The 23,151-nt window shown below is 38.2% G+C and overlaps 1 protein-coding gene across 8 annotated transcripts in view; it reads right to left on the bottom strand.

Annotated features, from left to right (window-relative positions):
- Positions 1-23,151, bottom strand: part of SYNE2 (spectrin repeat containing nuclear envelope protein 2) — a 323,976-nt gene that overhangs the window by 258,863 nt on the left and 41,962 nt on the right. For all 8 annotated transcript variants that reach the window (XM_060418145.1, XM_042252596.1, XM_015097110.3 and 5 more), the window contains one exon: positions 12,625-12,753. In XM_060418145.1, coding sequence (XP_060274128.1) covers positions 12,625-12,724 — 100 coding nt within the window. In that variant the 5' untranslated portion in view covers positions 12,725-12,753. The remainder of the gene's footprint in view (positions 1-12,624; positions 12,754-23,151) is intronic.

Genomic DNA, 23,151 nt, shown 5'->3' with positions numbered 1-23,151 from the left:
CACACCCACTCAATCAAAAAGCCCTGATGATTATCTCAACAAAACTGAAATAAAGTAAACATTTTTTCATATGACATCCCTTATATGTGGATCCTAAAAAAAAAAAAAAAGAGGGGGTACAAATGAACTTATTTACAAAATAGAAGTAGAGTCATGGATGTAAAAAGCAAATGTATGGTTACCAGGGCATGAAGGGGAAGGAATAAATTGGGAGATTGGAATTGGCATACACACACTATTATATATAAAATAGATAAGTAATAAGGACATACTGTATAGCTCAGGGAACTCTACTCAGTACTCTGTAATGGCCTATATGGGAAAAGAATCTAAAACAAAAAAGAGAGAGACAGAGTAGATACATGTATATGTATAATTGAATACATGTATATGTATAATTGATTCCTGCTGGCTTCCCTGCTGGCTCAGATGGTAAAGCGTCTACCTGCAATTTGGGAGACCCAGATTCGATCCTGGGTTGGGAAGATCCTCTGGAAAAGGAAACAGCAACCCACTCCAGTACTCTAGCCTGGGAAATTCCATGGACGGAAGAGCCTGGTAGGCTACAGTCCATGGTTGCAAAGAGTCAGACACGACTGAGCGACTTCACACTTTCACTATAACTGATTCACTTTGCTGTACACCTGACACTAACACAACATTGTAAATCAAATATACTCCAATAAAAATTTTAAAAATAAATAAAATTAAAAATTAAAAAATTCAAAGCTCTGAAAATTGGGCCTATTAGATATCTCAGCGTACCCATTTCTTTCTGCACTAGCGCCTCCTAGATCAGGACACCATTATGTCTCAGTTAGACTGCGCTAACAGACTCCACTGGTCTTCCGTCTTCACATTCCACCCCACACGACCACACCCCACAGCTCCCCCTAGGTGACTTCTACATCACCAGTTCTGAATAAGCTTCTACTCTGAATGCTTCTGTTGCCTTCTCCTGGTCTTAAGAAAAATGTCAAACCTCTATACCCTTACATGACCTCAGTTTTTTAAAAAATTTAGCATCTTTATTGAATTTGTTACAATATTGCTTCTGTTTTATGCTTTGGTTTTTTGGCTGAAGGCACATGGGATCCTAGCTCCTCAACCAGGGAACCAACCCGCACCCCCTGCATTGGAAGGCAAAGTCTTAACCACTGGACCACCAGGGAAGCCCCTACGTGACTTCATCTTTTCACACTCTCCTTCAAACTCCAAACTTCAGACTCACTGAACATCCATTTCCTTGAATGTGCCATGTTCAGACATCTTCTGGCTTTGATACGCTGTCACCACTGCCTGAAACCCTCTTTCCATCTTCAGCCTTCTCATCTGTTAACATGTTACGTCTAAGCTTAGAAACCACTTCCTACGGGAAGCTCTCCCTGATCCTCAAGTCTGAGGGAGGTGTTCTGACTCTGAACTTCTACAGCACCATGCCACCTTCCTCCTGTAGTACACATCATACTATACTGCCGAGAGACTGGTCTGTATCTTTGTTTCAGGATGGCAAAAGCTATGTACCATTCCCTGTGCTCAGTATAGTGTCTTATACATCACAAGCATTTAAAAAAATAACTTGCTTAGTAACAAATAAATGAATGAATAGGGCCCTAGGGGGGGAAAAAAAAACACCTATACTTAAGAAAAGCATAACCGTTAATGGAGTAGCATCTCTTACTTTTAAAAAATCTTATGTTTTCTTTCAACAAGTACCTGATATCATCCAAATCTCTTGAAATGTTAAGTCACTGTTTCTGTTTGCTCACCTCTCATTTTCTCCTTAACTCACTCCAGTCAGGCCTCCACCTCACCACCTGAGTATAGCGAATGTGTTTGAGCCACCAACTGACACTATGAGCCCAAATCCAGGGGCCATTTGTCTACTCAACACAGTTGACCATCCCCTCTTCTTGAAATATCTTCACGGAGGGGTTTCCAGCCCACCAGCTTGCCTAGTTTTCCTTCTTTGGCTTTGACCAATCCTCAGTGTTCTTTGCCTGCTCCTCCCTCTTCTGTTTGACCTCTGAACACCACGGGACCTAAAAGGGCTGCTGTATCTCCATAGGTGATCTCAGTCTGTGGCTTTAAATATGAGTACACCAGCCATATGCTGATAGCTGTCAAGTCTCTAGAACTCTGAGTCCTGATATCCAGTTGTCTACTAGACATCTCCATTTGGATATCAAATAAGCATCTCATATCTATCGTGGCAAAAATCAATGCTTGATTTCCCCCAAAAGTTGTTTATCCACCAAACTTCTTCATCATAATAAATTATATAACCAACTGCTCAACTGCTCAAGGCAAAAATTTAGAAATTATCCTTAATTTATCCTATAATTCACCCCCACACATCCCCATATTCACAAATATCCTTTGGGGAAAAAACAAAAAAAAAAATCCATGGTTCTTCATCCCATTGCTTCCACCCTGGTCCAAATTCTATATCTCACCATGGCTACAACAAAACTGGCTTTCCTGTTTCCCCTCCCACTCCCAGATAATCTCCTCTCCACCCAGCAACCAGAATGATCTTTTGGAAAATGTACATCAGATCATGTTACTCCCTTCATTAAAATTTTCCAAAGGTTTCCCTTCCACACACCTTAACCTTAGAGCTGACGAATCCCTGCCTGACCAAGCTCTGTTTTGCCTTGCTCTCCAATACCAATCACACTGCCCCTCGTCCACCACAATCCAACCACACCAGGCTCCGCTGGCTCCACAAATTCACCAGGTTTGTTTCTGCTTTTGAGCTTTTCCTTGAGTTATTGCCTCAGACTAGAATGTTCTTCCCCCGTTCTTCGCAGAGCAGCTCCATCATGTCATTCAATCTCTCCTTACGTGTCTTCTCCTTCTCTGACAACCTGATCTAAAGAAGACACCCAAACAACAATTAAATAAATCCATTTTTAATATTTGATATTTTTTGTTAATTATTTATTGTCTCTCCAATTGAAATGCAAGCATCATGGACACATGAAGTTTGTTGGAGTCGTTCACCTCAATAATCTCGCAACCCAAAAGAGTGCTTGATTTAAAAAAAAAATAGTGCTTGATACAAGTGGGGTTTCAAGGAACACAAATTGCATGAATATATTAACGAATAGATTGACCTGTATTGATAAAAACTGTAATTATGCAATGAAGCAGTTCACTGCGAATTTACCTGTACTTTTGAAACATTTTGTTTTGAAGACATCAAACCACCCTGGAAGTTCTGCCAAGTAAACATTCAAACTGAGGTAGACGGAGGCACAGAACAGAACTAGTTCCCACTATAAATATCCTTAACTGAAGACAGGGCCAACAACGCCAGCGTTTTGCAAAGATCTTACATGTTACTCAAATTTGAGAAGGGCCACGTGTTCTATGTTTGAACCAAGTGCCTTTGACTGTGTAGCATTTCACTGCCCATGTAATTGGCGGTCCTCTGTGTAGCAAAGGCTGAAAGGACCAAAGCAAAACCTGAGAGTGCTGCCGCACCCCAGAGGCAGACAGCCAGTGTGTGTAGCTACTCTTCTCCCTTTTGTTCCCATGCTCATTCACCACGTGTCACTTCAAAGACCATGAATGACCAGGAGAGACTGTCCACCCAGACTCTCATCTCTCTCCTGTACAGATACACACATTGAGAACGTCACTCACTGTATTTCTTTCTGTAATAAATCATTCATAGCCTTTATCTATCATTTTTAAATGACTTTAAAAATACCTGGTGGTTATCAGTCAACTTCACTTCCCATACATACTGAGAACAACAAACATCAGTTAGCTTTTACCAAGTTTCTCTGCTGAACGTTCTAGAAAAATGGAACCGTTTGGAAGAATTATAATCACCAGTGATGAAACCAGATGAGGGAAGTAATCCCTTGAAGAGGCACATTTACAGTGACCTCTGATTTTTTAGAGCATAAAATCACACACTAAAACCACTAAGTGGTTGTAAATTAATCTCTCATATTTATTTCAAACTTTACCATTTCCTAAGGGGAAATCATTTTGAGTTTTATTTCTTCTAACATACTACTTCAAGCTCCAAATAAGTACACCCCTTCCCAAGACACAGGCATACACAAATGCTCAGAAAAATCTTGTATCTCCCATGGGACTAATTAAAAAGGATTCTGATTTCTATAAGAAATGAATGAGATCTTTGTTAACCTACTTTAACAGGACTCTTAAATGACCCTGGATTTATCTTGCCCTACTTTTCAAAATGTAACTGACCCAGAATAAAGTAAGCTTATCCCCAAACTCCTGGCAAAAACAGAACCAAAGTTCCCAGAAGACGAAACAGTATATACCACTAAGGGGTGCCAGTGGAGGGGGGGGGAAAGGGACCTTTCCCTGAGAAACACTGTCCACTGCAAACACTACTTCTTACAGAGTTATTGTGTTTTTCATTTAATTGAAATATTTTTAAGATTATGAAGCTTTACAATGTGGAGGTTAATAATCCTCCAAAAAAGAAAAAAAAAAAACATAGCAAAAGATCTCAGCTATTATGATTTCAGGAATTTTCTGGAAGGTTTTTTATCGAAACAGTCCAGCACTGATAGCTGATGAAGGATTATAACTTAATTAATTTCTCTGGGTGTAATAGTCATCTAATTGGCAAAAAAAAAAAAAAGAAAGCCAGAGATAATTTGCTTCTATTCATAATAATGAAGCGGTGTGCCTTGGTTAGAGGAGCAAAAATATTGTCTGCACATTTCTCACCCTTCATTCATCAGTTCCATCAAAATCCCACAGTGGGGACCTGAGTGCAAAAGGGCAGAAATTCTATTCAGAAGCATTTTATTCAATCTACTCCTCTTTCTCGGACTTCACACAGCTTCATTCACTCACTGTCATAAGGCTGAATAGAATTTCTCTCAGAAACACGATACTAACACACTATTGAGCCCTTAAACATCACATACACACCTTACTGCCTTGTTTCTAAGGAAATCTATATTTCTATCCTGTCTGATTTTCCTGAACACAGAACAATTCTTCAAATTCAGGGTACTTTATATATATATATTTTCCTTCTAAATTAAATTTTTACTTTATATTGGAATATAGCTGATTTACAATAGTGTTTTAGTTTCAGGTATACAGCAAAGTGATTCAGTTATACATGCATCCATCCTTTTCCAGCTTCTTTTTGCATATAGGTTATTACAGAATATTGAGTTCCCTGTGCTATACAGTCGGTCTTTGTTGATTATCTTTTTTATATATAGTAGTGAGTATATATTAATCCCAGACTCCTTATTTATACTTTTATATTGGAATGGCCACTCATTTTTTCATTACACAGCTGTTTATTAAAAGCCTAAAACATGTCAGAAATTTCACTGTCAATAAAGATATAAGATTTCCTATGCAGGGTACCTAACACACCCTTAGAGGAACTCAGATGGCTGATTAGAACAAGTGATGTCCAAAGACAAAAGGAAACTCCAGGATAAGAAACAATTACAGAGGATTCAGCAGGAAAAACTCCAGCGAAGTTCTTATTTATATTATTTGTTGATGTCACTTTCTCCTGACATCAATAGGCAAAAGCACAGCTTGGCTACACATCTCTGGAAGGCGTTCAGTCTGTTCATCTTTGCAGCCTTAACATCCTACCTATGGTTGGCATCCAGTATTTACTGAACAACTGAATAAAATTCAACATCACACAATTATGCTTGTAATCTACCCCAATGAACATAAATATTTTCTAATATTATTAAAAATTATACTTAAATTGAAAGCCACCCTTCAGATGGATACTCAGTAAATCATGAATAAATTAGAGTAATAACTATAGAGACTCACATTTCACTGCTCAGTCCACAAAGCAATGTCTACTCAGAAGGCACAAAGGGCTTTTCAATCTTTTAAAATATGTCATCTGGAAGATAACAGCACTAAATAAAACATATGAGCACTGTTTGAAACAACACAGTAAGTTGGCTAAACGTGGTTTTATACAGGTTCACGCAGAGGATTAACCATCCACCAGCATTTTAGCAGGACTGCATGGAAGTTAATTCCTCATATGGTGCAAAGGTAATAGCATACACACTCCTTCCTAGTCCTTTGTCTAATGGATGATGATATTCTGTATTTGAAAACTGTTGTTCTAATGAGGTATCATGGGCCGACCTCATTTTTCAAAACAAAATAATGTGCTCGAGGTACATAAATTTCTTGTGTTCTTTTATGGCCCCCAAATTATCATATTTATGTGTTAAAAAGAAAAGTTAAATATGAAATATATTAATTCTCCAAAATAATTCAAAATTGTCACAGCTGCCACTTAAAATATCACAAGATGAGTCAGCCTAGTCAGTCAGTTTCACTTTTTTTTTTGAAGTATAGCTGATTTAAAATATTGTGTTAAATTCCAGGTGTCAGTTTCACTCACTATTAATTTGACTTTCAAGTGGGTCCTCTACCTGTGTTATGCTTTTAAGCTTTCCATGACATAGGAAGTTCTCAAGAAAGAGTTTCTTTGAAAACAGGATCTTTTATCTGCAACAATTTATTTTAAATACATTGATATAAAACAGTACTTAATGGTCTTATTTGATGCTATTATAATAGTGAAAACACACTAAATTAAAAGGGAGGTATTTGGACATTTTAGTTGCTACTGCTTTATTTTAAGCAGCTCAGCTTCTAACTGTGGCTCTTCTCCATCTTATTATCCATAGTCAATATTTGCAGAGTCATATTATATTATATATTATAATTACAGAGTCCAACTAACAGTTTCTTATCTGTCCCATCCTTTCCTACTCACTGCTGTCACTTGAATCCAAGCCAATATTACCCAACACCCAGATATTTGCAAAACTTTTCTTTTTTACTTAATTTTTATTGGACTACAGTTGCTTTACAGCGTTGTGTTACTTTCTTGCTAAACAGCTAAATGAATCGTCATACCCCTACATTTATCCACTCTTTGTTAGATTTCCTTCCCATTTAGGTCACCACAGAGTACTGAGTAGAACTCTCTAGTCAGTTTCTCCAACTTCACTTTCTCATCCCTCTCAAGTCTTCCCACACCTCAAAGTCAGATTAGTCTCCTAAAGCCCAATTCTCACCATGGACCCTGTCCTCTCCTTCTCAAGACCCATAACTACCTGCTACCGAAAAGCATAATCCTCAAACTTCTTAGCTTGAATTCAACTCCCTCCAGAATCTTCATCTCAGAAATGCTGCTGAAGGGATTCCTCCTTTCATCTCAAAATTAAACAGAATAGCAAAGAAAATTCCATACAACTTGAAAACTTGGTGGTATTATTCAACTTTACCCCTTACTGCTTCTATAATCATATCTGCCCGATACATCAAAGAATTATCCTCTGAACATAACTTTCCCCACCTGACAAGCTTAGTAGAGATGTTATTTCAGACAAAAAAAGAGTAGTTACTATTCTCTTAGGACAGAGAAGGCAATGGCAACCCACTCCAGTACTCTTGCCTGGAAAATCCCATGGACAGAGGGGCCTGGTAGGCTGCAGTCCATGGGGTCACTAGGAGTCGGACATGATTGAGCGACTTCACTTTCGCTTTTCACTTTCATGCATTGGAGAAGGAAATCGCAACCCACTCCAGTACTCTTGCCTGGAAAATCCCATGGACAGAGGGGCCTGGTAGGCTGCAGTCCATGAGGTCAGTAGGAGTCGGACACGACTGAAGCGACTTAGCAGCAGCAGCAGCATTCTCTTAGGATAAAAGGGAAGGAAGCACCTATCATTTTGCCAAGTAAGAAATCCAATGGAAAGGTGTAAAGAAATTCTGTAATGGAAACTTCAGTTAAGCAAATAGCAGCCATTTATTTCTCATTTTAAATAGCTTGAACTTTCATATATATAATTTATTTCAAATGTGCACCATCCATAGTAGCACAAAATGCACTAAACTAAAATAAATTCCATTTTTTTACATTAATCAAATTCATAAATCCTCAAACTCACAAATTCCATTTCCTTTTCCTCCCCAAAAGCCAACTGTTTCAATGCTGTCATCCTCATTACACTAAGAAAACACAACTCTCTTTACAAAAAGGACTCTTAAAAAAATCCCTCCATAAAGACATTTTCTCAAAGATCACACAAATGATGAACAAAGAGAAAGACAAAGTTGCTTGTTTATTGTCCTGCTCTATGAATTTCAGCAAGGCACTGCCTGATTCCCTAGGTCTGATGTCTTGTTGGCCCTGAACACATAAGATACCTGTTTTCATAGCATATCAACAATGATTCACCACATTTCAATGCAGACATTTTAATGTTTCCTTGAGCATATGATTTGCAGGCAAGGTGTGGCAGTAATTGTCTCATCTTCTGTAAGTTTTTGGTTAAAATAAAACAGGCATTGTTAGTTAAATAGGCCTCTTTCTTCCTTTTAAAAAGGCTCTGAAATTGAGGAGGAAAAAACTTTCTTATGAGCAGTCATCCTGAGACTCTCATTTTACATAAAATCTCTTTTTCCTATTACTCCAAGGATCATTAAGCACGTGTGAATTTTGTGAAATACAAGTCGGCTTACAGAGTGGACAGAGCTGAATGCTTTTAAGACTACTGCCAACAGCCTGCAGTTTGGAAGTAACTAATGTTCATAAAGTTAGCTATCAATTTTTTGTCTACATAGCTAACAATCCTGCAATGAAACCAAAGTTACCGTCAGAAGTACATACAAGTTCTTTCCTTCCTTCTTCTCTTTCTCCTTGCTTTCTTTCTCTCTTTCAACAAGAAAGAATTCAGGCCAGAAAAATCATTGTAAATCTGCTAATAACAATATAGAACTTAACTTTGGGACACCCATTCATTTCACAGTTAAGCCTTCATTCTACAGTCACGGGAACTCCTCGGTTGAGGGTACGTAGCTAATATGAGCAGCTCTTGTTTTGTGTAAAGGCAACTACATTATAGTATTGGCTTTCCACCTCTCCCCCTATAGAGCAATATACCCAGCTCTACATTCCTCTAGAGAGACCATGAAGGCAAATCATTCACACTAGCATCACATGTATATCACATTTCCACTGCCAAACAGCCCACACTCATCTCCTATTGTAAAACAAACTGTAATAACCAAATTATATTAAAAACATGCTATAGGAAACACTCATTTACCAGTTATTTGTTAGTTATTTTGAGCTATTTGTGAACCTGAGAACCTGTGAACCTGTTACTTAAAAATGCCCATCCATATTCAGGATGTGAAAGATGGCTATAAATTTTTAAAAAATAAAAGTTCGCTATGGGTTGACTAAAATAAAGCTAAGATTTATGTGCACTTTCCAAAGAAAGTTGTTAGGAAAATTCCCTCTTTCAGATTGTTCTCTGAACTGTGTCAGAGTGGGTGTGGTGCAGTGGAAAGAGAGCTACCCTCCAGGTCAAAACCTAGCTCTGCTGCTCACTAGCTGCATGACCCTGGGAGAGTAATTCCACCTTTGTGAGCCACAGCTTCCTTCCCTGTATCTGGAAGATAAAATATCTACTTTACAATGTGGGTGTGAGGATCAAGTGAGATAATGCACAAAAGGGTGCTGTGTAAACTAGAGTATGCTACATCAAACTCTGCAGTGGGGAAGAAAGCATTTTTAAATATAACATTTATAATATAAACACTACGATAAGTGCTAAAGGAGGTGCTATGGGAGAAAGGAGAAGCGTAAATCTTAGCCAGAGGAAGAGTGGGGCTTGTGGAGGAAGCCGAGTCTGGCTAAGTTTGGGATGGACAGGGACATAGGAGGACTGGATGAGCTGGACTCTTGCGGGAGGAGATGGCAGGGGAGCAACATCACCTTAACAAAAGCACACAAGCAGTGGGTGGGATGGTGCGGTCCGACTCCTCAGGGGCCTGTGGGACTGGAGAACAGGGTGCTTGTAGGAGATGAGGGCACAGGGAAAGGTGCACAGCAGACAGTCTGTGTGAGCCACACCACCAAGTTTAGATTTATTGTACATGTGATGCGAAGCCACTGAATTGTTGTTGTTGTTCAGCCTCTAAGTCATGTCCGCCTCTTTGTGACCCCACGGACTGCAGCACACCAGGCTCCTCTGACCTCCACTATTTCCCGGAGTTGAATAGAAATGTCAAAACAAAACAAAACACAAGTCAATGAAAACCAGACTTCTGGTTTACAATTTCTTCCTGTTCAGCACACAGTTTCTACTCTAGCCTTGTGCTCCTGCACAAAAATCCTTTGGAACAAAGACTTTAACTGCAATAAATACAAAGAAATTATGATGCATCTACTGAGTTCCTACTCTGTATCTGGCAGGCACTGTGCTAAGCCTGCATAAGGTTCATCCTCAAAGCACAGGGGCAAGATAGGCTTTATCACCCATATTCTAAATATGAGGAAACGGAGACTCAAAAAAGATAAAGTCTCTTATCTAAGAACTGGTAAGAGTCAGAGACAGCATTTGAAATTAGGTTTACCTTTAGAAGTCTGCGCCTTATGACTGCTTTCAGCCAACTCCACCACTACTGCCACAACTGGCAACAAGTCTGATCTTTTCCTATGAGTTTGAATGTTCGATTGGTTATTTTTGAAGTTTTACTGACTTCCAAGACTATATTAGCTCCTGTTACATAACATAGTAATTAAATATTTCTAAAAGTTTCAAAAGGACCACTAAATTAAGTCTAGTTGAGGAGCCTAGCAGGCTACAGTCCATGGGGTTGCAAAGAGTCCGACACGACTGAGCGACTTCACTTTCACTTTCACATGGTCTAAGATAAATAAGTATCAGAGGTGTAATGTACATGATAAATATAACTAACACTATTCTATGGTACATATTGAAAGTGGCTAAGAGAGTAAATTCTATGTGTTCTCACCAAATAGAGCTAAATTTCTCCTATTTCTTTGATTTCGCATCTATATGAGATGATGGATGTTCACTAACCTGTGATATTCATTTCACGATGTATGTAAGTCAAATCATTAGGCTGTACACCCTCAACTCATACAGTGCTGTACATCAGTTATATCTCAATAAAACCGGAAGGAAAAAAAAAATAAACATCAGGATCAATTGATTCAGGAAAAAGAACGAAACTGGATTTACCTGACCATTTATTGATGCACTATCTTCCTGACACATTTTAGGTCACATGAGTTATTGTTACTTACATGCAACCAAAACATCAGAAACAAACAAGAACACTGGGTTTTTTCAGATAAATGAAAAATTAGTTCCAACTACTGATGAAGAGTATATGACACTATAAAAATGTACATATTGAGGCTTCAAAAAATTTTTACTGTAAATACTCAACATATTATGTTTCTGAGCTTATACAAATTATACAGTGTTTATTTTTAAAAGCCATTGACCCCTAAAGTCAAGAAGGTAATCATTCAAAACACATTTTTAATTAAAAAGAGATATCAAAGGAAAGTCTTTCCGGGACTTTATCATACATGATTCAAATAAATATAATGCAAGCATGGCAACTATAGTTAACAATACTTTATTTTACATATTTAAAAGTTGCTAAGAGAGTAAATCTTAAAAGTCCTCATCACAAGAACAAAATTCTGCAACTATGTACGATGACAGATGTTAATTAGACTTATTTTGGTGATTATTTCACAAGGTAAACAAATATTGAATTTTGTTATTGTACACCTGAAACTGATACATTGTTGTATGTCTATTATATTTCGATTTTTGAATAATAAACTTAAAATTTTTAAAAACAAGTGACTCAAACCTGTGGCTATGGCTTCTAAGTAACATTCTAAGAATGTTACATAATACTGTCAATAATCTTTATACTACTTTACAACACAGAGTTACATAAATATTTTCAAAGACTTGCTGTAGCCTTATTTTTTCTACACTAGCTAGCTTTACTCAGCTTCAAGATTTGCAACAAAGATAGAGTCTAGTGATCAATGAATTTTCAGAATACATAACAAAGATTGCCAAGAAGCATTAAAAAAAATACAGACAGTACTCGCATAAATTCACATATAATTCATGTGACTGAAAGTTCATTCACTTTTAGCATTACTGTTATTCCTTTTTATTAGGACAAAAATAGCATATTACATTTAAAAGAGGATTTACAATAAGATGAAAAATAAGTGTAAACAATGACAACAAACTATGATTAAGTATTTAATTTTCATTGCAAAAAAAAACACATGCACTGAAGAGTAAAAAACCAAAATACCAAATTCCTTTTAGGTTTTCCTAAGCAATAAAGATATTGAGATAGCAATAAAGATACTGCAGTATACTTAAAGCTTCTACAAATGGAAAAAGGCAGACATATGTATATATTTTGGGCTTTCCTGGTGGCTCAGACAGTAAAGAATCCGCCTGCAATGAAGGAGACCAGGGTTTGATCCTTAGGTCAGGAAGATCCCCTGGAGAAGGGAAAGGCTATGCACTCTCTAGGCTATTTTTGCCTAGAGAATTCTATGGACAGAGAAGCCTGGAAGGCTACAGTCCATGAGATTGCAAAGAGTCAGACACGACTGAGCGACTAACACAACAACATGTATAGATTTTACCATAAGAGAGACAGAAAGCCGTACAATTTGTGGACAGATGACAGCGAGGTTTGCATAGGTGCCATGGGGTTACCCCAACCAATCTTAATTACCTTGCAATGAGAAATGGAGATCATCAATGCCCAAGGAAACCTGCTGGTCTTCGGTGGGAAGCACAGGACTAGACGCCATCCTTTGACTCAGTGAGATCATATCATGTTCATCTCAGTTAAAGAAGTGAACTAAAAATAGAAGGGATAAATGCTCATTAGTGCTCTGCAGTTCTGCATTTCCAGTAAACATGCACTGCCAGAAAACAACAGCAGCCAGAAATCACCCCCCAAAAGAATCACAGCTTTCTAGTGAGTGTTTGCTTAGTTCATGAGGAACAAAGTGACTACGCCTTCTTTTCTGAATCATAGTCAAGATTTTGCCCTATGACCTATTCAGGCCCTTCAGAGTTGCAGGCAGAACTCCACAAGGGCTAGCATTGTGGATTCTGTACTAGCAGTGAAAAGGAAAGCTACACGATTATACTCCGTAAGTTGTCCAGAGGATGTAAAGCTGACACAAACTGATATCTTAGGTCTTTGTATTATATTATTAACCTCCACCTATAGGGATTTTCTTTAAAACTTTTCATTTAACTTACTTCCTTTTCTGCTCCATGATGGTTGTCATTTACTGGAAACAATAACAATTGGTTCTATGTAGTTTGCAAAGTGAAACTAAAAATACTGTATGAAAAAGAATGTTTTCCTGGGTTACCTATTATATTGAATTATTTTCCCAAGTCCTTATTTTTCTCCAGTATTCTTGGGTTTCTTTTGTGCCTCAGCTGGTAAAGAATATGCCTGCAATGCGGGAGACATGGGTTCGATCCCTGGGTTGGGAAGATCCTTTGGAGAAGGAAAAGACTACCCACTCATTCTGGCCTGGAGAACTCAATGGACTGTATAGTCTATGGGGTCGCAAAGAGTCGGACCCCACTGAGCGACTTTCACTCTCACTTGCTCTCACAGTTTTTACTCTGCCCCAACTTTGACTCTTAAGAAATCCTTCCAGTAAGAGTAATGCTTACCATCAACTTTTTAAAGTACTGCTTCATGTATGTGTATGCTATTACTATCCTGGGGGCTGAGAATAAATCATTGACTTCTCCCATTCAGATGATGACTTTCTTATCAAAATAAACCTAACCAAATATACAAGAACACAAAATGTATCAGGGATGGAAAGAGGAATGATTAAGTGTACAGATACGTGATCAACAAAGTATAGAAAACCAAGAACGGCAGAATCTTTGTGTTGAATACATGAGTATTCACTGTTAAATCTTTCAACATTGCTGTATATTAGAAATTCTTCATAATAACATGTTGAGGAGGGGGACTAAAAAATAAATAAACCCGAGGCCAAGAGCTAGATACAATGAATCATACCTAATAGACCACTTTTTCCAAATGACAAGAACAAAAATCATTATATATCCAACAGTAGAGCCAGACTTCAAAAATCTTTCAATCCTGTCTGCCTACTGTTTATCATCTAAAACTCCTTTATCACCTCTCCCATGGATCACTGTTGTTAAAGATTTTTACCTACCAAATAAACCATGCTTATTAATAATTAATTTGTTTTATCCTCAGAAGTAAGATGAGTCAGTCTCCCTGAGGTAACATTGTTCCTATGCTGCTGATGCTGCTAAGTCACGTCCAACTTAGCAGTCCGACTCTGTGCGACCCCATAGACGGCAGCCCACCAGGCTCCTGTCCCTGGGATTCTCCAGGCAAGAACACTTCAGTGGGTTGCCATTTCCTTCTCCTGTTCCTATGCTAAGTTGATACAATTCTGAAATAAAAAGCTCCTTGTTAGTTCTGGCCAGTCTGTGCAGCCTGATGATTGATAAAGGTACAAATGTCCTCAGTTTTTGATGTACTAAAGACCGCCCCTGCCTCTTTCCATACCGAAAGCTCCTGAACACAAAGTGGAAAGAAAATACTTCTTCATGATGACAGGCGAAAATCTGAATTCCAGAATCAGTTTCCTATTGGCACCTGCTATTCCATGCCAGGGCTATTAAATAAAAGGACAATAGCAATAGTAGCAAACATTTATACAGCAGTTACTATATAGAGATACTGTTCTAAGCACAACTGTATGAGTTAGGTACTGTAATCATCCCGTACTTGAAATGACAAAACTGAGATGCACAAATGTCATAAACATACGTTCCCAACCCAGGGATCGAACCCACGTCTCCCACATTGCATGCGGATTCTTTACCAGCTGAGCCACCAGGGAAGCCCTGTCCGTGGACATACCGAACTGTGACGGAGTTGAGATTTGAATCCACGTGGTTTTGGTTTCAGAGTTCATGCTCTTAGCTAAAACAGGTTGGTACCTCATAGAGCTAGCTTTGTAGTTGTTTAGTCTCTAAGTCGTGTCCAGCTATTTGTGACACCGTGGACTGCGGCACACCAGGCTTCTCTGTCCTTCACTATCTTCCAGAGTTTGCTTAGATTCATGACCACTGAGTCAGTGATGCTATCTAACCATCCCATCCTCTGCTGCTCTCTTCTTTTGCTTTCAATCTTTCCCAGCATCAGAGTCTTTTCTAATGAGTCGACTCTTTACATTTCATTAATTCCCTCTTTCACTTACTCAGCTAGCATTTATATATGCTATGCACTGCTCTTAAGGAATTCAATCTTTTGAGAATGACAAATGAACACATATTGAAAGAATTCTTCTAAAAAATGTACGTAGAAGGTGCTATGGAAGCAAAGGAGAGGGCACGTCCCATCATGTGAGTCTGGAGACAGATGTGATACCAGCAGTGTACTTAATATAAAACAGCATCTCACCTCAAATAGTCCTGTAAGTATTATTAGGCTAATATAGGGGTATTAATAAGAATGTCTCTGAGAGCTACTTATTGCCATTCAATAAAAAAGTATAAAATATCAAATGTAGGAGAAAAAATTAAAAACAGAACCACAGACAGCAAATTGATAACCAGTGAATCAAGAAAATGTTCCTGTGCTAGACTGGCATGTAGGATCCCACTGTTTTCTATCTTAAAGTCATAGGAAAAAATAGTATTTGTAAAAAGAAAGTATAGCCCTAAAAAATAACTATTTATCTCAGACATTTCTGTTTTTAACAGTGAAATTTTATTAATGAACAAGTCAATAAAATGTAATAATTTCTATGAATTTTTCTAGGGTTTCTAAAAAATGTAAATAAAAAGTAAAACCAGGGAACTTCCTGGTGGTCTAGTGGTTAAGACTCCGTGCTCTCACTGCCAAGGGCCTGGGTTGGAGTACAACGGCCTGTGGTTGGGGAACTATGATCCCACAAGCTGGGGTGCAGCCAAAAAAATTTTTTAGAAAAAAGTAAAACCAAGCTATGAAGCTGGAATCAATTACAGGTGTTAGATTACTGATCCAAATATTGTTTTAGTATAATTATTTATCAAAACATGCTACAAAGGTCAGGAGGATCTGACTGGAGACAAGGTATGATGACATTTCCAATGTAATTGTTTTGGGTGCGAAACAGTTAACATCTCCAGAGAGGAATATACTTACTAAATGGGGCTCGTGAAAAACTGGAACAGAATAGAGAAGAAAAGCTTTGAGACATGTCTCTGGATCCAAATTGAGAAGCTAGAAAGAGTATGAGAACGGAAAGCAGAAAGAGGAATGAGGCTGGGCCAGGTACTCAATGAGTCACAAGTGTTTATCAGTCAAAATCCTGAGGGCCATCCTGCCATTTGCCTTCCGACTGCCCCGTGAGGAGCACAGAGGCAGCCTTCATAGGTGGGATTACAAGACAAACCCGGTCTCTTCCCATGCAGTCCTCACGGCCTTACTTTTCCTTTTCAAATAAAGGTTACAATTATGTAACATCGGTGTTCGGAAGGAAAATAATGAATTATCTTCAGAGACATACCAGAGATTAGGCAAAGAATTCACGTAGTGGCATTAAAGACTCAAAGATCAAGTAGAAGTATGCAAAACTGTATTTTTAAAATCCATGTAAATTAATGCATGTGCTTTTATAAATGGCATAAGCTATTTTGAAATGACTGTGGTTTGCTTATGCAATATATCTTAATATGCATCCGGTATCTCTAAAACCTCAAAACACTAGAGCAGTTCCCTTTTTAGGAGAAATCTTGGTATTTACTTTGGATTATTATGATTAGAATTTTTACAACTCAAAAGTGAAATCTGAATAGAAATCTTTTTCTAATTGATGGACTTATTAGTGATTTTGATTAAATGTTTTCTTCCTTTCACTTATCTGTATTTTTAAAATTTCAAGTGATGAATGCCTATTTCTGCTGCAATAAGAAAAACGCTTTTATTTTGATGAAATGACAAGTGAAGAATAAGATATTACTTAGTTCAGGGTCAGTTCTCCAATCCATTTGCTATGAAAACTGTATATCTATAGCTTCATAACGAGAAAAATACTCTCTTGACACAAATGGGATATTAGAAAAACTCTTGAGTTTGTCAGAAATTTGTAGAAAGGATTGCTAAGTCCTTTTGGTAGTTTAAAAGGCTTCATTTTCTCATTATTATACAGTTTGCTAATGAGCCCTACTGTTCTAACAGCACTGAAAAAAGCACTGTCAGTGGGGAGAAAGGGACTTTTATGTCATCTTCAAAATTGGATTGGAAGGTATATGTACCATAGCAGGACATGTTAAGTACATGTAGGTAGTTCTTTAACAGAGTGGTTTAAATGTCAACATTTTCCCTGGAGTACCTCCCTGTTCTTTTTTCTGTTCTTTCAGCTGCACCATGTTATTTATGGTCCAGCTAGGAATTGTAAAGGATCTCCCTTTTGTCAGTTAAGATATTGAGCTTGTCCTAACAACTGACAATTATTAACTCCAGTCTGCCTACAAGCTCACAGAAGAAAAGTTGATGACATATTTGCAATAAGTTTCTTCATCTTTTTCCCATTAACTTTTCCTAATTCTGTTATTACTTATCATCTTTATTTGACCAGAAGCAATTGATGCAAATTACCAGATCCATTAATTTTTAAGGTCCACTCTCCTATCTGCTTTCAGATACTATTTTTCTAATGACCAGCACAAAATGCCAGAATAATCAATCTTAATTATCCACCACACTTTTAGAAAACAAACATGTAGCAGTTCTCTGGATATGATATTGCTACTTCACAACAAAGCAGTGTCACTCACCAGCCAATACCAATTGTGCTGCTAACCACCCACTACCACCATGATACCAGTGCTCTGAATAAATGTAGCCATTTTCCTAAAAGAGTCTTCTGTTGGCCTTGTGTAAGTTGCTCAGTCATGTCCGACTCTTTGTGATCCTATGGACTATACAGTCTGTGGAATTCTCCAGGCCAGAATACTGGAGAGGTAGGCTTTCCCTTCTCCAGGGGATCTTCCCATGCCAGGGATCGAACCCACGTCTTGTACATTGGAGGCTGATTCTTTACCAGCTGAATCACCATGGAAACCCCAACCAAGTCCCAAATACTCTGAACTGCAGTGTCCACCGATACAGAAAGGGAATAATACACATTTTACGTACTGGATCTCAGTGAAGCACATGAAACTTAAAACTACAGTGGTAACTAACATCTACTAAGTGCTCACTATGGTAGATGTACTACAGTATATAAACAGTATTTACTACAATCCAGGAAATGACTTTGATTAGCCCATTTCTTAACTGGCAGTAAAAATTAAAAGCTAGTGACAATATAAAAATGAAGAGTAAAAACACAAGGATAAAAACCTCCAATGCTATAAAACCTGATGTGTGAAATCAGCACAGATCTAGAAAGCATGCATTCAGGAAGTAATTGTTTTTCATTTTCATTGGCCTATTTTAACCTAGAAATTCTGCCCTAGTACTCCACAATCCAATTTTTAAAGCTCATCATCCCCCCAGCAAAAGTTCCCTGCCTTTGTTACTACCATAATACCAGTCTCCCAAAAAAACCTGAGGAGATCTTTAAGTTGTAAGTACTGGCACTGGTTTGGGTTTTTTTCATAAATACATTCATTCCTTTTGCCATCACCTCTGCCCATGATCCCACTGTGCTGTGCTTAGTCACTCAGTCATATTTTAGAATTCTTTGCAACCCCATGGACTGTGGCCCATCAGGTTCCTCCCCCATCTCCTCCTCCAGGGGATATTTCCAACCCAGGGATCGATCCCAAGTTCCCACATTGCAAGCTGATTCTTTACTGTCTGAGCCACCAGGGAAGCCCAACCCCATGACTTTGTTCCTAAATTGCTGCCAAAGATTCCTGGCTTTTGTATTAACTCTAGCTTCTCCACCTGTATCTTTGAAGCATCCCAAAGAAGTGTAGGATTAGCAGTGAGATGCTGCAGAAGTTGAAGATGAAACACAGGCCTGAAAATGAATGGAACTGAGTGTGCTGAACATCAAGAGTGGAGCAAGATTTCCAGCAACAGCAGGACTCTAAGCCCTCACCTACCCCACCTACTTCATGAGCACTGGTAGATGGACCTGCTTCCCAAACTACTTGCTCTACCCACAGGTAGGATTTCAGAGGATCCTTTTCCGGAGAAAGTAAAGCCCTTAGAAAAGACCTTTGCTGCTGCTGCTGCTATCACCATAAACTGGCATGGTCAGGGAAACCCAAGAAAGAGGAAGTAAACTCAGAACACTGCTACTGCTAAGCTGCTTCAGTCGTGTCCGACTCTATGACCCCAGAGACGGCAGCCCACCAGGCTCCGCCACCCCTGGGATTCTCCAGGCAAGAACACCGGAGTAGGTTGCCATTTCCTTCTCCAATGCATGAAAGCGAAAAGTGAAAATGAAGTCGCTCAGTCGTGTCCGACTCTTAGCAACCCCATGCACTGCAGCCCACCAGGCTCCTCCGTCCATGGGATTTTCCAGGCAAGAGTACTGGAGTCAGGTGCCATTGCCTTTTCTAGAAAAGACCTCTAGAGATTGATATTTCAGGTTCCTCAACAGGAAAGTCAGTTCCATGCCAAATCACCCTACTATGATTTTCCACTAATTGGTTTTTTCATCCTTCACTCTTGAATGATTATATTACCAAAGATCACCAGACATTTAAGGAGAGCCTCCAAGAATGAAAGAAAGAGATCAAAACAAACACAAAAGAGGAACCTGGAAGAACCATCAAGTGTGGTAAAGAAAAGAAAGAAAAAACGAAATTGGTAATTGAATTTTTTAGCAAGTGACACCATAAAATGAACTTTATTTTAAAGCTTATAAAAGCTATCAATATCAATTGCAAACAGAATCAACATTTCTTCCATTTTTCTCCTTCACACGACAATGCACTATATAACAAGAGATGTATTTTAAAGTTTCGTTCTGCATGCTGACACATTTCACTGGCTCTTTCTTTAACCATTGATTTTTAACAATATCAAAGCAAAAGCATATTCTACTAGACAAACTTAATTTTGCAAAGCCCTTGTGAAATCAGACTTAGTCCTGCTTATAACACTCACACTTACACAAATGCTGAAATGGAAAGCAAAATGCAAGAAAACGACTTTGGCAGGAATTAACACATAAAGATGTTAATCGAAGCCCTCTGAACGAGCACCACCGTTTGCTCTATTTCTTCCAAGAGAAAAGTCAATTCCATTGTCAGTGAAACAAATGGCAATATCACACAGAAGCTCAGAATGAATTCACAATTTCCTAGGAATCTGAAAATTACCAAGGCAATTTTCCTTTTTAGGATCAAAAGACCACAGAGTTAGTAACAGTGAAATGGGCAGCCGTAGCAGAGTTCTGAGCAGAGAAGAAATACAACTGGTTTAAACTATCATTTGGATTGATGTGTGGAAACAAAATATGGGACAAGGAACGAAGCAGGGAGACTAATGAAAAGATGATCACAGAACGGGTGGACAGAGGAAGGCATAGATAGACAATAAATGAAAAAGCAAGCACAGTAAAATGCTAAAGGTGGAATCTAGGAATTAAGAATATGGCTATTTATATAAAATTCTTCCAAATTTTTGGATATTTTATAATTTTCATATTAAAATGCTGGGAGGAAAAGGTTATTACAGTAATCCAGATGATGATGGCTAAGACTAGGGCTGTATGAAGAGAAGGAATAAGTGGTCATTCTAAGTATATGTTGAAGATGGTGCCAACAAGGTTTTCTGACTGATTTGATGTCACATGTGAGAGAAAAAGAAGAATAAAAAAATGACTCCTAAGTTTTTGACCTAGGCAACAGAAAGGATGGAGAGGCCATGAGTTGAGCCAGACAGAGAAGGCTGTGACTGGAGGAGGTTTGAGGGCAAAGAAAAATTTCCAGGTTTGAAATATCAGATGTACACCAGACATCGGTTCTGAACCCAGGTGATTGTGCATACTCCTTTTTTCTTTTTTTTTTTCAAAGTAAATGTTTCATGTCCCATGGGAAACTAAGTCAACAGGATCAACTCAGACCAGGAAGATGGAGTTTGGCAAGACAATAAGACAGGAACAGTGTACTATGAAAAAAAAAATTTAAGTGGTGTATTTTAAAAGATCGATAAAAGGGTTAGAAAATTAAATAAGGACATCTCCAATAAACAAAAGGGCGAAAAATAGAAAAAAAAAAAAAAAGAAAATTTAAAGGGCCAATCCAATGGCTCTAACATCCAAATAAGAAAACAGAGGGAGCAAATTATCAAAGAAGTAATGCAAGATTTTCTAGAACTAAAGGACAAGTATTATAAAAGCACAATGAGTGGCCAACAAAATAAAAAATTTTAAAGACTCTCAGCAAAACACATGGTTGCAATTTCAGAAGAGCAAGAATAAAGAACTTCCCAGAGTATAAAAACCATGCCATACACCAAGGGAAAGAATCGGAAGAGCATCAGACTCTGTATAAGTCATACTGGATGATAGAAGACAGTGAGAAACATCTTAAAAATTCTGAGAAAATCTAAACATAAAGAGCTTAAACTATAAAACTTGTAGGAAAAAAACAGGGCAGGGGCTTCCCTTGGGACTCAGCAGTAAAGAATCCGCCTGCCAACACAGGAGACAAGGGTTTGATCCCTGATCTGGGAAAAGCCCATATGCTTCGGAGCAACTAAACCAAGGCACCACAACTACTGAGCCCAGGGACTCACAACTACTGAGCCCACATGTCTCAACTACTGAAGACCACACATTGCAGAGCCTGTGCTCCTCAACAAGAGAAGCCGCCACAGTGAGAAGTCTGCACGCCACAACTGGAGAATAGCTCCTGCTCACTGCTACCAGAGAGAAGCGTGTGGAGCAACAAAGACCCAGAACAGTCATAAGGACACAAATAAATAAAATTATTTAAAAAAAAAAACATTGAGCAAAAGCTTAATGACATTGGATTTCACAATGATTCCTTGGATATGACTCCAAAGGCACAAGCAACAAAAGAAAAATAAATTCAATTACAATTAAATTTAAAATTTCTGTTCCTCAAAGGACACAATTAACAGAGTAAAAAGGCAACCCATGGGATGGGAGAAAATACTTGCAAATTACATACCTGATAAGAAATTAACATCCATAATATATAAAGAACTCCCTCAAATCAACAACAACAAAGTGAACAACCCAATTAAAATGGGCAGCAGTCTTGAGCACAACATCATTAATCACAAGGGAAGTACAAACTGAAACTACAATGAGATACCACCTCAAACCCATTATGACGGCTACTACTGAAAAGAAAAAAAATAGCAACTGTCAACAAGAATGTGGAGAAATCGGAATCCTTGGCAGGAATGTAAAAACGGTGCAGCTGCTATCGAAAACAATATGGCAGTTCCTTAAAAAATTAAAAATAGAATTACCATGTGATGACCCAGCAATTCCACTTCTTGGTACATGCACTAAAGAACTGAAAGAAGAATCTCAAAGAGATTTTTTTAATACTCATATTCACAGCAGCATTATTCACAATAGGTAAAACGTGGAAGCAACCCAAGTGTTCATACATGGGTGAATGGATAAACAAAATGTGGCATGTATATACATCAGACTACTATTCAACTTTAAGACAGAAAGAAATTCTGACACATACTACAACATGACAGCAAATTTGAGAACATCATGTTAAGTGTAATAAGCCAGGAACAAAAAGACAAATGCTGTATAATTCCACTTATATGAAGTGCTCACATAAATAGAATGATGGTTGTCAGAGGTTGGGGGAGGGGAAGAGAGATGTTAATTGTTTTAATTAACTTTTAATTAAATTTAGCTAAAGTGAAGCCACTCAGTCGTGTTTGACTCTGTGACCCCATGGACTGTAGCCTACCAGGGTCCTCTGTCCATGGGATTTTCTAGGCAATAGTACTAGAGTAGATTGCCATTTCCTTCTCCAGGGGATCTTCCCGATCCAGGGATTGAACCCAGGTCTCCCGCATTGTAGACAGATGCTTTTACCATCTGAGCCACCAGGAAAGTCCCTATTTAGCTAACCCATTGTTTAATAGTTATTGCCTTTCAGTTTTGCAAGATAAAGAGTTCTGGAAATGGATGGTGGTAATGGTTGTTATATAACAATATGAATGTACTTAATACCACCAAACTATACACCTAAAAATAGTTAAATGGGTAAATTTTATGTTAAG

The sequence above is a fragment of the Ovis aries genome, chromosome 7 (assembly GCF_016772045.2).
Source record: "Ovis aries strain OAR_USU_Benz2616 breed Rambouillet chromosome 7, ARS-UI_Ramb_v3.0, whole genome shotgun sequence".
Classification (NCBI taxonomy): Eukaryota; Metazoa; Chordata; class Mammalia; order Artiodactyla; family Bovidae; genus Ovis; species Ovis aries.
Note: the sequence above shows the minus strand (reverse complement) of the source record. Positions and strands in the feature narration are given on the sequence as shown.